This window comes from Engraulis encrasicolus, unplaced genomic scaffold (genome assembly GCF_034702125.1).
Source record: "Engraulis encrasicolus isolate BLACKSEA-1 unplaced genomic scaffold, IST_EnEncr_1.0 scaffold_25_np1212, whole genome shotgun sequence".
Lineage (NCBI taxonomy): Eukaryota > Metazoa > Chordata > Actinopteri > Clupeiformes > Engraulidae > Engraulis > Engraulis encrasicolus.
In genome coordinates this window covers 497,393-509,892 of record NW_026945544.1, presented here as the reverse complement: position 1 = coordinate 509,892, position 12,500 = coordinate 497,393, and the positions used below count along the sequence as shown (strand labels likewise).

Genomic DNA, 12,500 nt, shown 5'->3' with positions numbered 1-12,500 from the left:
TCCGTTACTGATTGGTTAAGGTAACTATATTCACAATTTCGTTTTGTTATTTGTATGCTTTTGTGACGCTATAACGTAACAGTCATGCTAATAAAGCACAATATGGGTTTAATTTCAGTTTGGAACTCCAATAAATTTAAATGATAGAGTAAGATCAGACCATCTCCCATCGTCCACGGAGACCGATTTCCTTACGGCTTTTGCCAGACTGATTGACGGAGTCAACAGTCGGCTATTCGCCCAGGCTAGGCCTATCCCTGCCTCCCCACTATTCTGCCGTGCAAAAGCAAAGTGAAGTATCTACATATTTTGTCACATGTTGTTGAGTTAAGTCTTCATAGCACCTCATTTATCCTGTGACAAAGCCTTATGGGTCAAATGTGTCCAGTTTTAGAGATATTGCTATGTCAAATTTGCAGTTACCGCAATACTTTAACAGGGTTTTTAATTCTCAGCAGTTTCAGTGTTGGTGTAGTTACTACACTTTGCCTTTGTAGGGCAGTATCCTCAACACTACAGTCAGGGGAGCTCTGTTCTCCCTGCCTCTCAGACTCCCTACCACTGCAACTGGGGCAGGGGTTCCCAACCTTTTTCAACTTGGGGCCCACTTGTTATTGTCAAAAATGTTCGGGGCCCACCTCTGACCCAATTAAGAATAAAACTCAAATAAATCAACAGCAACGCACACCAAAATATGATTATTATTTTTGGAAAATGATTTCGAGGCTCACTTGGAATACCTTCAGGGCCCACCAGTGGGCCCCGGCCCATAGTTTGAGAATCACTGAACTAGGGAAACCATCTCACCTCTAGTACCTCTGCACTTCAGTCAGGGGAGCCATCCCAACTGTTCTCACTGTAGTCAGGGAAGCCACCTCCTCCCTGCCTCCTTATCAGGGGAGCTATCAGGGGAGCCTACCTACCGTACTAACCCCTGCCTCCAAAACATTCTTCAAAACGGCAGGATGAGTTGTCAGCAGGGTGTCCTCATCATTTCAGTGAGAAGAGCAGAAGCACTCCCTCCACTGCCATCAGGTCTCAGCACTGTTCATTGGAGCAGCATCACCTCAGCCTCTGTGTCCCTGCGCAACTCAACACTGCATTCAGGAGAGCCCTTCGCTCCAGCTCGCAGCCAGCCTCAGCGCTTGCCATAGGCGTGGATAGATAGGGACGAGGTGGTGCTAAAGCACCTGCCCATTTGCCCTACTGTACAAAAATGCCCTTTTTGAAAGTTTTTTTTTTTTAAACGTTTTTTTTTGTCACAATGTACTGTGGAACATGTTGACATGATAATCTACAGACACTTGACGATCAAAGCATGTGAGAATGATGCCTCGATACATTATATAGCCAAGCATAAGGCAGCTGGAAATTTCACATGCCCCCACCGTCAGCACAATGTCTGTGCACGCCACTGGCGCTTGCAGTAAGCCAGGGGCAGCCCAGCGCACCTCTACCTCCTGGCTGGACTACACAGCCATCAGAGGAGGCGCTTCCTCCTCCCAGCTTCTAGGGGGAGCCACTACAGTTACTCCCCTGCCTCCCAGCTGGGATCTACACTGCAGCCAGGGCAAGGCAGCCTCCTGACCTCTGTCTCCCTGTCTAAAAAGATCACAGTCAGAGCAGCCCCTTTCCTCCCTGCTTCGTTCTTAGCACTCCTCAACATTCAAGTCAGGTCAACCTCCTTACCGCTGCCTCCTCCCTGCCCGCCTTCCCCAACTCGGCAGTCAGAGCCTCCCTTACCTCCCTTACCTCCCCTGCTGTCTCCTATGCCCTATCCCTGTGTCCTCAATATTGTTGTCAGGCCAGCTAGCCTCCTTACCGCTGCCTCACGTCACCTCCCTGCCTTCAGCACTGCCCCCCCCCCTTCTGCCAGAACCACTGCCTGCCTCCAAGTAACACCTCCAACACTGCATCCCTTGTTTCAACACTGCCTTCAACACTGCCTCCCTACCTTCAGTGCCAGGGGCGGATCTAGTCATTTTGGCCTAGGCGAAATATAAACATGGGGCCCTCAGTTCAGCTCTGCCTCCCTGCCTTCAACACTGCCTTGCTTTCCCAAATACTGGCTCTCTGCCTTCAACACTGCCTTGCTTTCCCAAATACTGGCTCTCTGCCTTCAACACTGCCTCCTAGCCTTCAACGCTGTCTCCCAGCTTTCAATACTGGCTCTCTGTCTTCAACACTGCCTCCGTTTCTGCAATACTGCCTCCTAGCCTTCAACACTGCCGGTCCTGCCCCAAATATGGCCTCCTAGCCTTCAACACTGTCTTTTTGTCCCAAATACGGCCTCCCTGCCTTCAACACAGCAGCTGCTTGGCCTTCTCCTGTCTCCCGTAGCGGGCTGCCTGGCTGGCCCTGCTATGATAATCACAGTCAATTCAACAGGCCGCCGCACACATGATTGATGCCCCTGTGCTTAAAACCGTGCCGAGCGGTCTCCCTCTTTCTCTCCCTCCTTTCCCTCCTTGTCCTACTCCTCCCTCACACACACGAGAGAGAGAGAGAGAGAGAGAGAGAGAGAGAGAGAGAGAGAGAGAGAGAGAGGGAGAGAGAGAGAGAGAGAGAGAGAGAGGAGAGAGAGAGAGAGAGAGTATTCGGGGGGGGGGGGGGGGGGGGGGGGGGGGGGGTTGTTGCTGGCTAGAGGCAAAATGAGAGATTGATACCAAAAACAATACAAGAAAAAGCTTGAACAGCATGCAGATAAGAAGAATGGATAAGAAAATAGAAAATGGAAGATATTTGTGGATAAAATAAATCATAGTACTGAGAATAGCACTGCAAAGAGAGAGGGAAAGACAGAACAGAAAACAGTTGATTGAAAAAGAAAAACATAAGAAAGAAAGAAAGAAAGAAAGAAAGAAAGAAAGAAAGAAAGAAAAAAAGGAAGAAAGAAAAACAAAAAGACGGAAAGAAATAAGTAGTTTGTACTCCAGAATGTTGACAACCCCCAGTGACAACAAGCAAATTGCCATTGCCATTTGGTTTGTGTCACATTTCAACACTCTCAGCAGCATAATAAAGTCAAAAGAGAACACTGTTGTTACATTATTAATGGGGCATATCATGCACTGTATGGTCATATGCTGGACCACTGCCACTCTGAGAGATTTGGCTGGGTCCAGGATAAAGTCATATGAAAGAGCCCCCTACCAAATGCACATAATGTAATGAGGACCCAATTCTGGGCCCCTCTCCCTCAGGGCCCGAGATAACTGACCCCTTTGTCCCCTCTGTCAGCTTCCCAGGTCATGTAGACAGGTATAGGATACTCCCAAATCCCAGTATCATTACCATTCACTTCATCCATTAGGCCTTTCTGTCCTGTCACAAAGTCATGGTTGCCAGGGGATATAACATATTATTTTCATTAAAAATGAACGGTCATTTTTCTGTGATTTTGTTAAGAGCTGAAATAGATGCATGCATTTATCATAGCCACAATAGAAGAGCAATTACTAGCAGTTGTGTGCCAACATGGAATCCAGCTTGTAACCTAGAAACCAAACACACAAACAAAAGTGACTTATGCATCACAACACATAGGGTAGAATGCCCTAATGTGGGACAATTTTTGTCACTTCAACTTTGGTGGTTTATTAAAATTTAATGACAACATTTCAATACAAACAAATTACACCCTTTTCATCCTCTAGTTATGCTCTAATCAAATAAAACCTTTAAAAACATGTTATGTGTTTCTAATTCGAATAATTTGGATATTAATGTAAGTTGGTCAAAAACCATGGTTATCCCTAAAGTGGGACAATCGGTTTCCTAATGTGGGACAGTGTATATTAAAAGGTCTCTAAAACATGTTTGTGTAAAATATTAATTCAAAATGTGATCTGCCACTCTTTAAGACATATCAGCTACACATTTAGAGCATGTTTTCTGAATTATTTTTACTTTCTTTTATTGGTAAATATGACTCAGACTGTTTGAACCCATTGCACACAATTGGTCACTTCAACATGTCAGCTCTATTTGAGGAAAGAACTTCCGGTTTTTGGACCCAAATGTTGTGTTGATAGCTGTTCTCCAGTAGATTAGGCCAGAAAGACTGAAATACATCTATGATATAGATTTAAATATCCATTTTCTTATGTGGACATGGTGTTTGACTTCATAGTAATTGTTTGACTTATTAAATTACTACTTTTATAACTGTCCCACATTAGGAAAATCTTGTGTCCCACTTTAGGACACACCTATCCTAAAATGGGACACTAATAATATGGTTTAAAAATAAAATATTACATTATTTTATATACACCACACATTATTTTCTGATGAACATATACCTACCCAACATATTTATCAAAAAATTGACAATGTTGTTTTGATTGGAATTGATTTATACCCTAAAGACAAATTTGGCCAAATGCTATGTAATTTGTCATTTGATGGACTTCACCCAGGGTCCTTCTTCTTAATTGTAACCCCTCCCTGGAGTATTACTATACATTTACTAAATCATGATATTATGATAACAGGATAACAGGGCTTTTATTTGGTTATAGTTTTGTAAACATTTACCAACTTGGGGCAAAGCTACACCCCTTAAACCTTAAGGTGTCCCACATTAGGCATCGTCCCACTTTAGGGCATTCTACCCTAGGCTAGAATAATCAAGACCTGAGATATATATTTTCTGAAAATATACTATTGGTTTTCAGAATGACATAGGAACAACATTATGTGTGAGTGAAGAATTGTATTTTAATTGTAACATATTTTAAAACAGTAGGCCTACTTGAAAAGACAATTGTAGCATAGTTAATTGTTGCACAATTTATCCATACTAAACAGTACAGAAATAAGCCAATAATTCATTAAGGCCGTCCATAATATTAAGGTAATGAGGGTCACTGACAGTCCAAGCCACAGACAAGAATTGACTCTTTCATAGGCAACACATTCATGATTTACAGAGACATTAATATTTCCCAATGATGGTTGTTAATCTGTCATTAGTAGGCTATCATATGTCTTCTTTGCTGAATCACAACCATTGCATGTGTTGAAAAGTGAAAGGGAAAATGAAGCAGAACTGCACTGCGAGGTAAGTATGAAGTCTCAGCACTCAGAGTAATTCCATAAGCAATTTGTCAAGTCCTATATGCCTCATTTGGAAAATTAAGCAGCATTCAGTCATGTGGTTAATTCTGAGCCAATAACAACACCAAGGTTCCTGTAGCTGGTCCCCCCCAGGAAGGAGGGACTTCGCCGGGCTCCTAGCGCTCCGCGAGGGGACTGTGACATGGGGAAGCACGAGCAACAGGCAACCTGTTGATGGTGATTTACTGTATGGACGCACTTTGCAACTTTTCGCACTGGAAAATTATGCGCATGATCTCCGGAGTTTGACGAGGTTAAGTTACCCGACATCTTGCGTGCCACGACAGTCTGCAAAGTGGGACAGACCGTTATGCGCTCTACGGGAACGGAGTCGCGGATATTTTATGATTGCTGGATATACTTTTATACGTTTTTTACTGGTGGTAGTTTACGTCAAACCATGCCGTTAAAAGTAGCCATGGGTTGCATGTATAGACCGAGGAGCTATCGAATGAATGTGACTTTGTGATATTTTTTCCATTCATTTTTCTACAAGGCTCTACGACACTTTTCTCGGGCGGACGGGGACAGGTGACTCCCGCGCAGTCAACGTGTCCCTGTCTGTTTAGCACGCATGTTACTGTACGCCTTGACCTACATCTTGTCCAATTCAAGGGAATGACTACCATCGTAAGAACTTTTGCTTTTTGACAAGACAATTGTCTCCATCATGAGACTGCTCACTTTACTTTGTGTGGTTTTGGGACTATGGAGGAGTGTATCCATGAACAGGAACTGCCCGGACCTGATCATCGACAGCTGTCACTGCACTTCGGAAAGGTCCAAGGAGCTCAGCAGACAGAACGTCCGCGTGAAAGTCGTTTGCAATGACGCGGACTTGCTTGACGCCCTGCAGCCGAGCTTTCTTCCCAACACGACAGTCTCGCTGTAAGTAGGCTATGATGGATGTGTGCACGAGTTTGCCGAACAACTTGACCGTGAAGTTGAGCAGCGTCGGTGGGTGTGTCAGCGCGAGCCTGCAACTTACTTTTTTTTGGCGGTGACGAAACACATAGCCTACCTTTTACGAGCTTGGTGATTCTTAGAACACTCCTAATTAAAAAAGTTAGAATAACACTTTAGGTAACAGTCCCTTAAAAGCACTTAGTGATACTTTATTAATAGGCCTATTTAAATTAAACGTTATAGGCTAAACAAAAAAAATGTCGTTGTAAATGAGGGTAATGAACCTACATGTTCACGGCGGTGTGGGACTCTGCTCCTGCTGGATGAGTTTGATGCTTGCTGCCTGTTGGATACTTCAATATCCAGTGGCTTCATCTTTATGCTCTCTGCTCTTTGGAGAACAAAGTTTCAGGATTGCTGCAACTGTAATGTGTCTGTTGTATCAAAGTAGTTCTTGCTCATTTACATAGCCTACATTTGTTAATGCTTTGTTTATTATTGGTTAATTATTTAAAAAGTGGTTATAAAGCGTTTAGCGACTGTTATAAAGTGTTACGACAGTTAGATTGGTTCTTCTGAAGTAGTGAGACAGTCTTTGCAGGATGACACAATATCACATGCTAAAGCAGTGTCATTGATAAATAGCACGCACACGCACACACACACACACACACACACACACACACACACACACACACACACACACACACACACACACACACACACACACACACACACACACACACACACACACACATGGGTGAGAAGCTCAAAATTGACTGTATATCCTAAATAAAGCATTAACAATAATGTAATAACGCCAGTGAAATAGTCCTAGTTTTATCAATGTTAGGCCTATAGGCCTACGTAACTATAGTTTGTCATCAGTCATCCTGTCTTTCCTAAATGCAGACTTAATTGTGTCATGATGTACTCCTATATGGCTTATTACTCTGCAGGACAAATGACTAATTAATTTGCCCAATGACTCATTGCTGGTATAGACCTACGCATTGCATAGGAATGAGTGATGGTGTTTTCACATTCATTAACTGTCAGCCTCACAAGGTTGCTTGAAGGTTGGATACAAAATAAATTGAAGTGACTCTACAATGAGGCAGGGTATCTTAAGTGAGGAAGATGGACGAGGTAATGTTTAAAAAAACATTAGGAAAGTTTCAGCAGACTGTGTGTATAGGCTATTACTAAGTGCTGTATCTTACATCTCATGAGTCAAATGTCTAATACTGATGCTGGTGCATTTCTTCAACTGAAATGGTGATTGGTTAGTGTTGGGAATGTTCATCTTCTACACAGGAACTAGTTCAAATTTCAGTTCACACAGGTCAAAATGAACTAGTTCATTCATGGTTCATAACTGTTCATAGTGATGTTCATAGTTCATAGTTCTTTTTTTGCAAGAGGTTGTGTCAAGCTATTGTCTATATTGTTCAATATCATTGGCAAAGACTATATAACACCACTGACAGCATTAAAAAAAAATCAGAACAGTGGAAATAGCCTATATGCGTTAGTTGTTATCTTATTTTATAACGCTCTTTCCACCTGAACACAAATGACATGTGGCAGTCTATTAAATGGAGGCGCATGTAGTTCATTCGCTGGCACCAGAAGGAACTTGTTCATAGTTTGTTCATCAGGCAGCAAATAGTGTACGTTCGGTTCACGTTGACAGAAATTATGAAGTAGTTCATGAACTATACTTCATTGAACTAGTTTGGGTACAACACTGGGGATAGGCCTATGATAGGTCTACCGCTAGGTATGCAGAGAGCATAGGCTTTCTGACAGCAAATACCATGTGAATTGACTGTAGGCCTACTTTTAGAGGAGTATTAATACTTAACTGCTGTCTGAAACAGTTTTCTTTAACTTTTGTTGAACTTTGGAGATCTGCTCAGGTTGGAATGCATTGCAGCCATTGCTTATGTCTGACCTGCTGGTATATTTGAGGGCATTTTAAATTTCATATCACATTATATAGGCCTAACTAAATGAATCGGATACCACACAATTGCACATATCATCACAAATATTAATTTTTGTATGTACCCTGTAATAACAAATGGCTTTGCTATATAATGAAATGTACAAAAGCAAAATGTATCAAGGAAGCTCATCTTTCCTATATTTTGATCCAATACATGCCCATGTAGTATGCAGGTGTGAAATGTACAGCACATTAATTTACAGAATACTATATTCTGAAATAATAAACAATTCTAAAGTCTGCATTATATGAATCACATTTAGGCCTTGGCCTCATTTCCCCATGAACAATTTTAAATCTGCATAAAACATCTGATATTAAATAAAGTGTTCATGTTTAGGCTACCTAGAAAGTAACATGCAATATTCATTCGCTTAAGACTGTAGTGCATATTTGAATGCGAGCACTGAGGTCATTTTTTTCATTTGCCGGTATTCTAAGCTTGGGAGTCTTAACGTCGCATTAGTGCTGAGCATTAATGTTGTATGAGCACTTTCCTGCCATCTTTATTCTGAGTGCAGCAATATTACTTGCACCGTTAATCACTGCATGGTAACAGAGTTCTATGATCATTGCAGCTTCTCTCATAAGCAGTTTGCTTCATGAATGTTGGGGTTTTACGTGTAGTAGGAGACACTATTACAGTAAGCATGGACTCTCTCTAGGGATGAGGAATGAAGTAATGTCTTCGAACATCACCTCACACTACCTGAATTCATGCAGATCCTCCTATGCATTTATATACTACATATGCTGGTAGAGAGAGAGTGAGAGAGGGAGAGAGAGAGAGAGAGAGAGAGAGAGAGAGAGAGAGAGAGCATAATGAACCAAACATATACCCTGAAAAAAACACACACACACACACACACACACACACACACACACACACACACACACACACACACACACACACGCTAACGCCCGCTAACTACATCACTTGACTCTTATCTTTGCACTCATGTTCAAGTTGGTTGCTCATAATGTCCAGGTTCTCTTTGGCTTCTGTCTGTCAGTCAGTCAGACGTTAGGAAGGCCGTCTGCTCAGGGGTGCATTTCTCAAATCCATAGCTGCTAACTACGTTAGCTACTTGGATGTTTGCAATGCAATTTCCCATTGATAACCACCCAAGTTGCTAACTGGCTAACAACTACACTTTCGAGAAACGTACCCCTGGTCAGGAAGTGTTTCCCCCCCTTCTTCTCTTCCCTCCACTCCCTCTTCCTTGCAGTAGGAAACTCGACCTTTAGCAACCTGCTCTGCTCTGGCCTGGCCTCCCACCACTCACTTTTGTTTTTGCCTGCTGGGAAAACAAACAGCGCCCTGCCAGGGAAGTGTGTGTGTGTGTGTGTGTGTGTGTGTGTGTGTGTGTGTGTGTGTGTGTGTGTGCTCTCACCGAGGTGCATTATGGCCCAGCAGGGACACATCTTAATTATACTGGCGTCCTATAACCACTCCTGCTAACTGTCATCACACACAGACACACACGCACACACACACACACACACACACACACACACCCGCGCGCACGCGCACAGGTATGCACCCTACTCTCTCTCTCTCTCTCTCTCTCTCTCTCTCTCTCTCTCTCTCTCTCTCTCTCTCTCTCTCTCTCTCACACTCACACACACACACACACACACACACACACACACACACACACACACACACACACACACACACACACACACACACACACACACACACAATACATCTTCCCGACCTGGAAGCACCTCTCCACTTTATATTCAAAATCCCCACAGGCACAAAAATGGTTTTACACCTTTTATGTTACTGGCAGTGTGAGCATGCATCGTTGTACATGTACGTACATCCTGGTGGTACGGAATCCAAACTCATTATGCAAACAGCATGTCAGAATAGGTAACTGTGTAGCTAGTAGCTACATACAGCGCTCTGTTACTGTACACACAGTTGGGCCGGGAGACAAAGCTTGGACCTCCCATGTTGCGTTGCTGTTTGTTGAGCCTTGAAGGTGGGCTGTCCCAGCGATTTGGATCACACTGCTTGTTGTTTATCGTGTCCGTGTCAGCCCTTCGTTCCCATTTACCATAGATGTCAGGCTGGCAGAGAACAAACAAGCCATTTCGGCGTACTGTACTGTAAGGGAGGAGGCTATCGCTGCACTGACTGCAGATATGATATGGTAGCCACGGGCATCACAGGAGCATCCATCCCATCCCATCCCCTCTCATTCCATCCCATCCCATCCCATCCCATCCCATCCCATCCCATCCCATCCCATCCCATCTCCTCTCATCCTATCCCATCCCAGCCTTTGAAATGTCTTTCTTCCCCTTGCACATACTAGCACACATGCACACAGAGACATGTACACATACAGACACACACACACAGACACACACACACGTACGCACACACACACACACATGCACACACACATACATGCATACACACGCATGCACGCATATGTACACACACACACACACATACACAGACAACCAACCAACTACCCAGGTCTCGCTGCTGTGATTCTTTTCTCTGTTTCTATCTCTCCCCTTTCTCTGTCTGTCTCTGTGTATGTCGAAATCTTGATCTCTGTCTCAATCTCTGTCTTTCATTCTCTCTCTCTCTCTCTCTCTCTCTCTCTCTCTCTCTCTCTCTCTCTCTCTCTCTCTCTCTCTCTCTCTCTCCCTATATTTCTCCCTATGTATCTCTCTCTTGCTTTCAGTCATTCAACCACTACCCAGCACTTGTCGTAGCCCCACTATCTCTATTTCTCTTTCTTTGTCTTCCCTCTCTCCATTCCTCTCTGTCTGTCTATTTCTCTCTGCCTCTCTCACCCCCTCACGGCTTTGCTTCTCTGAGACACACCCCTGCCGCTTCAGAGCGTAATGATAAGTTTTGTAGGCGGTCTCGAAGAGATCAAGCTGACCTTGGAGGATGCTCTGCCTCTTTGTCTGCCTCCGCTCTGTCTCTGCCCCTGCGCATATCGATGCCTCTGTGCTCCCTTTCTATTTTATTTTATTTTATTTTTATTTATCCTTTATTTAGCCAGGATTGTCCCGTTGAGACTAGAGTCTCTTCTGCCAGGGAGTCCTGGTCAAAATGATGATCCCTCTCCTTCTTCATCAAGTTCTGCCCATGTCTCTACTTCTGTTTTCATTTCCTTCCTGCCTTGCTACCTCTCCCTCTGCCTCTATTTCTGCCTCTTTCTCAAATTCAAATTCAAACTCAAATGCTGCTTTATTATTAGTGTGACTGTTAGGAGACAGTGCTGCCAAAAGCATTGCATACAAACTACAGTATCTCTGCCGCTGCGTCTACATGTATCTATGCCTCTCTATGTCTCTGCCTCTGCTCTTGACTCTATCTACGGTACACTGCTGCCTCTCCGTCTGACCCTGTATCGGCTTCTGAGTCTGAGTTGACATTCTCCTTTCTCTGCCTCTCCTTCTCTTGCCCTCTGCCTCAGCACCTGCCTCTTTCTCTCTATCTATACTTCTCTCCCTCTATCTCTGCCTCTGAGTCTGATTTGGCATTCTCACCCTAGCCCTTTCTCCATATCTGTCTTCACCTCTATCTTTGCCTCTCCCTCTATCTCTGCCTCTTACCCCGAGTTGGATCTTGCATTGTTTGACTCTCCCTCTCTATGCCTCTGCTGCCTCTGTTTCTATTTATGCCTTCCTCCTCCGAGACTGATCTGGCATTCTCTGCCCCTGCCCCTGCCTCTGCCTCTGCCTCTGCCTCTGCTCCTGCCCTGCTGCCCCTGCCCCTGCCTTGCTGTCCCTGCCCCTGCCTCTGCCCCTGTCCCTGTCCCTGTCCCTGTCCCTGTCCCTGCCCCTGCCCCTGCCTCTGCCCCTGCCCCTGCCTCTGCCCCTGCCTCTGCCTCTGCCTCTGCCTCTGCCTCTGCCTCTGCTCCTGCATCTCCTCTGGCATTCTCTGCTGCTCTGCATGTGGATTGGGGGCTATTGCATCTGACACCTGTCGGCCTGCATGCACCTGCATCTGAAATGTAAACGTCCCCGTGGGAAGAATGTGTGTGTTTGTGTGTGTGTGTGTGTGTGTGTGTGTGTGTGTGTGTGTGTGTGTGTGTGTGTGTGTGTGTGTGTGTGTGTGTGTGTGTGTGTGTGTGTGTGTGTGTGTGTGTGTGCATGGTGTGTTGTGTGTGTGTGTGTGTGTGTGTGTGTGTGTGTGTGTGTGTGTGTGTGTGTGTGTGTGTGTGTGTGTGTGCATGGTGTGTGTGTGTGAGAGAGAGGAAGTGTGTTTGTGTATGTGCTTGAATGTTTTCTGTGTGCGCCTATGTGTGTGTGGGAGTGAGTCTGCATCTATATGTGTGTTATCACGTGTGTCCTGTTTACGTGTGTGTGTGTGTGTGTGTGTGTGTGTGTGTGTGTGTGTGTGTGTGTGTGTGTGTGTGTGTGTGTGTATGTGTGTGTTTGTACTTGAGTTGTCGCCATGGCCAGCTAAGGCAGTGCAGTG

The 12,500-nt window shown here is 44.4% G+C and overlaps 1 protein-coding gene across 1 annotated transcript in view; it reads left to right on the top strand.

The window, feature by feature from the left end:
• Positions 1-5,273: 5,273 nt before the first annotated feature.
• The window catches only part of LOC134442889 (adhesion G protein-coupled receptor A3-like), a 313,923-nt gene continuing 306,696 nt past the window's right edge, over positions 5,274-12,500 (top strand). Inside the window, exon 1 of the mRNA XM_063192854.1 lies at positions 5,274-6,009. Within this exon, the coding sequence (XP_063048924.1) occupies positions 5,792-6,009 (218 nt within the window). The 5' untranslated portion in view covers positions 5,274-5,791. The remainder of the gene's footprint in view (positions 6,010-12,500) is intronic.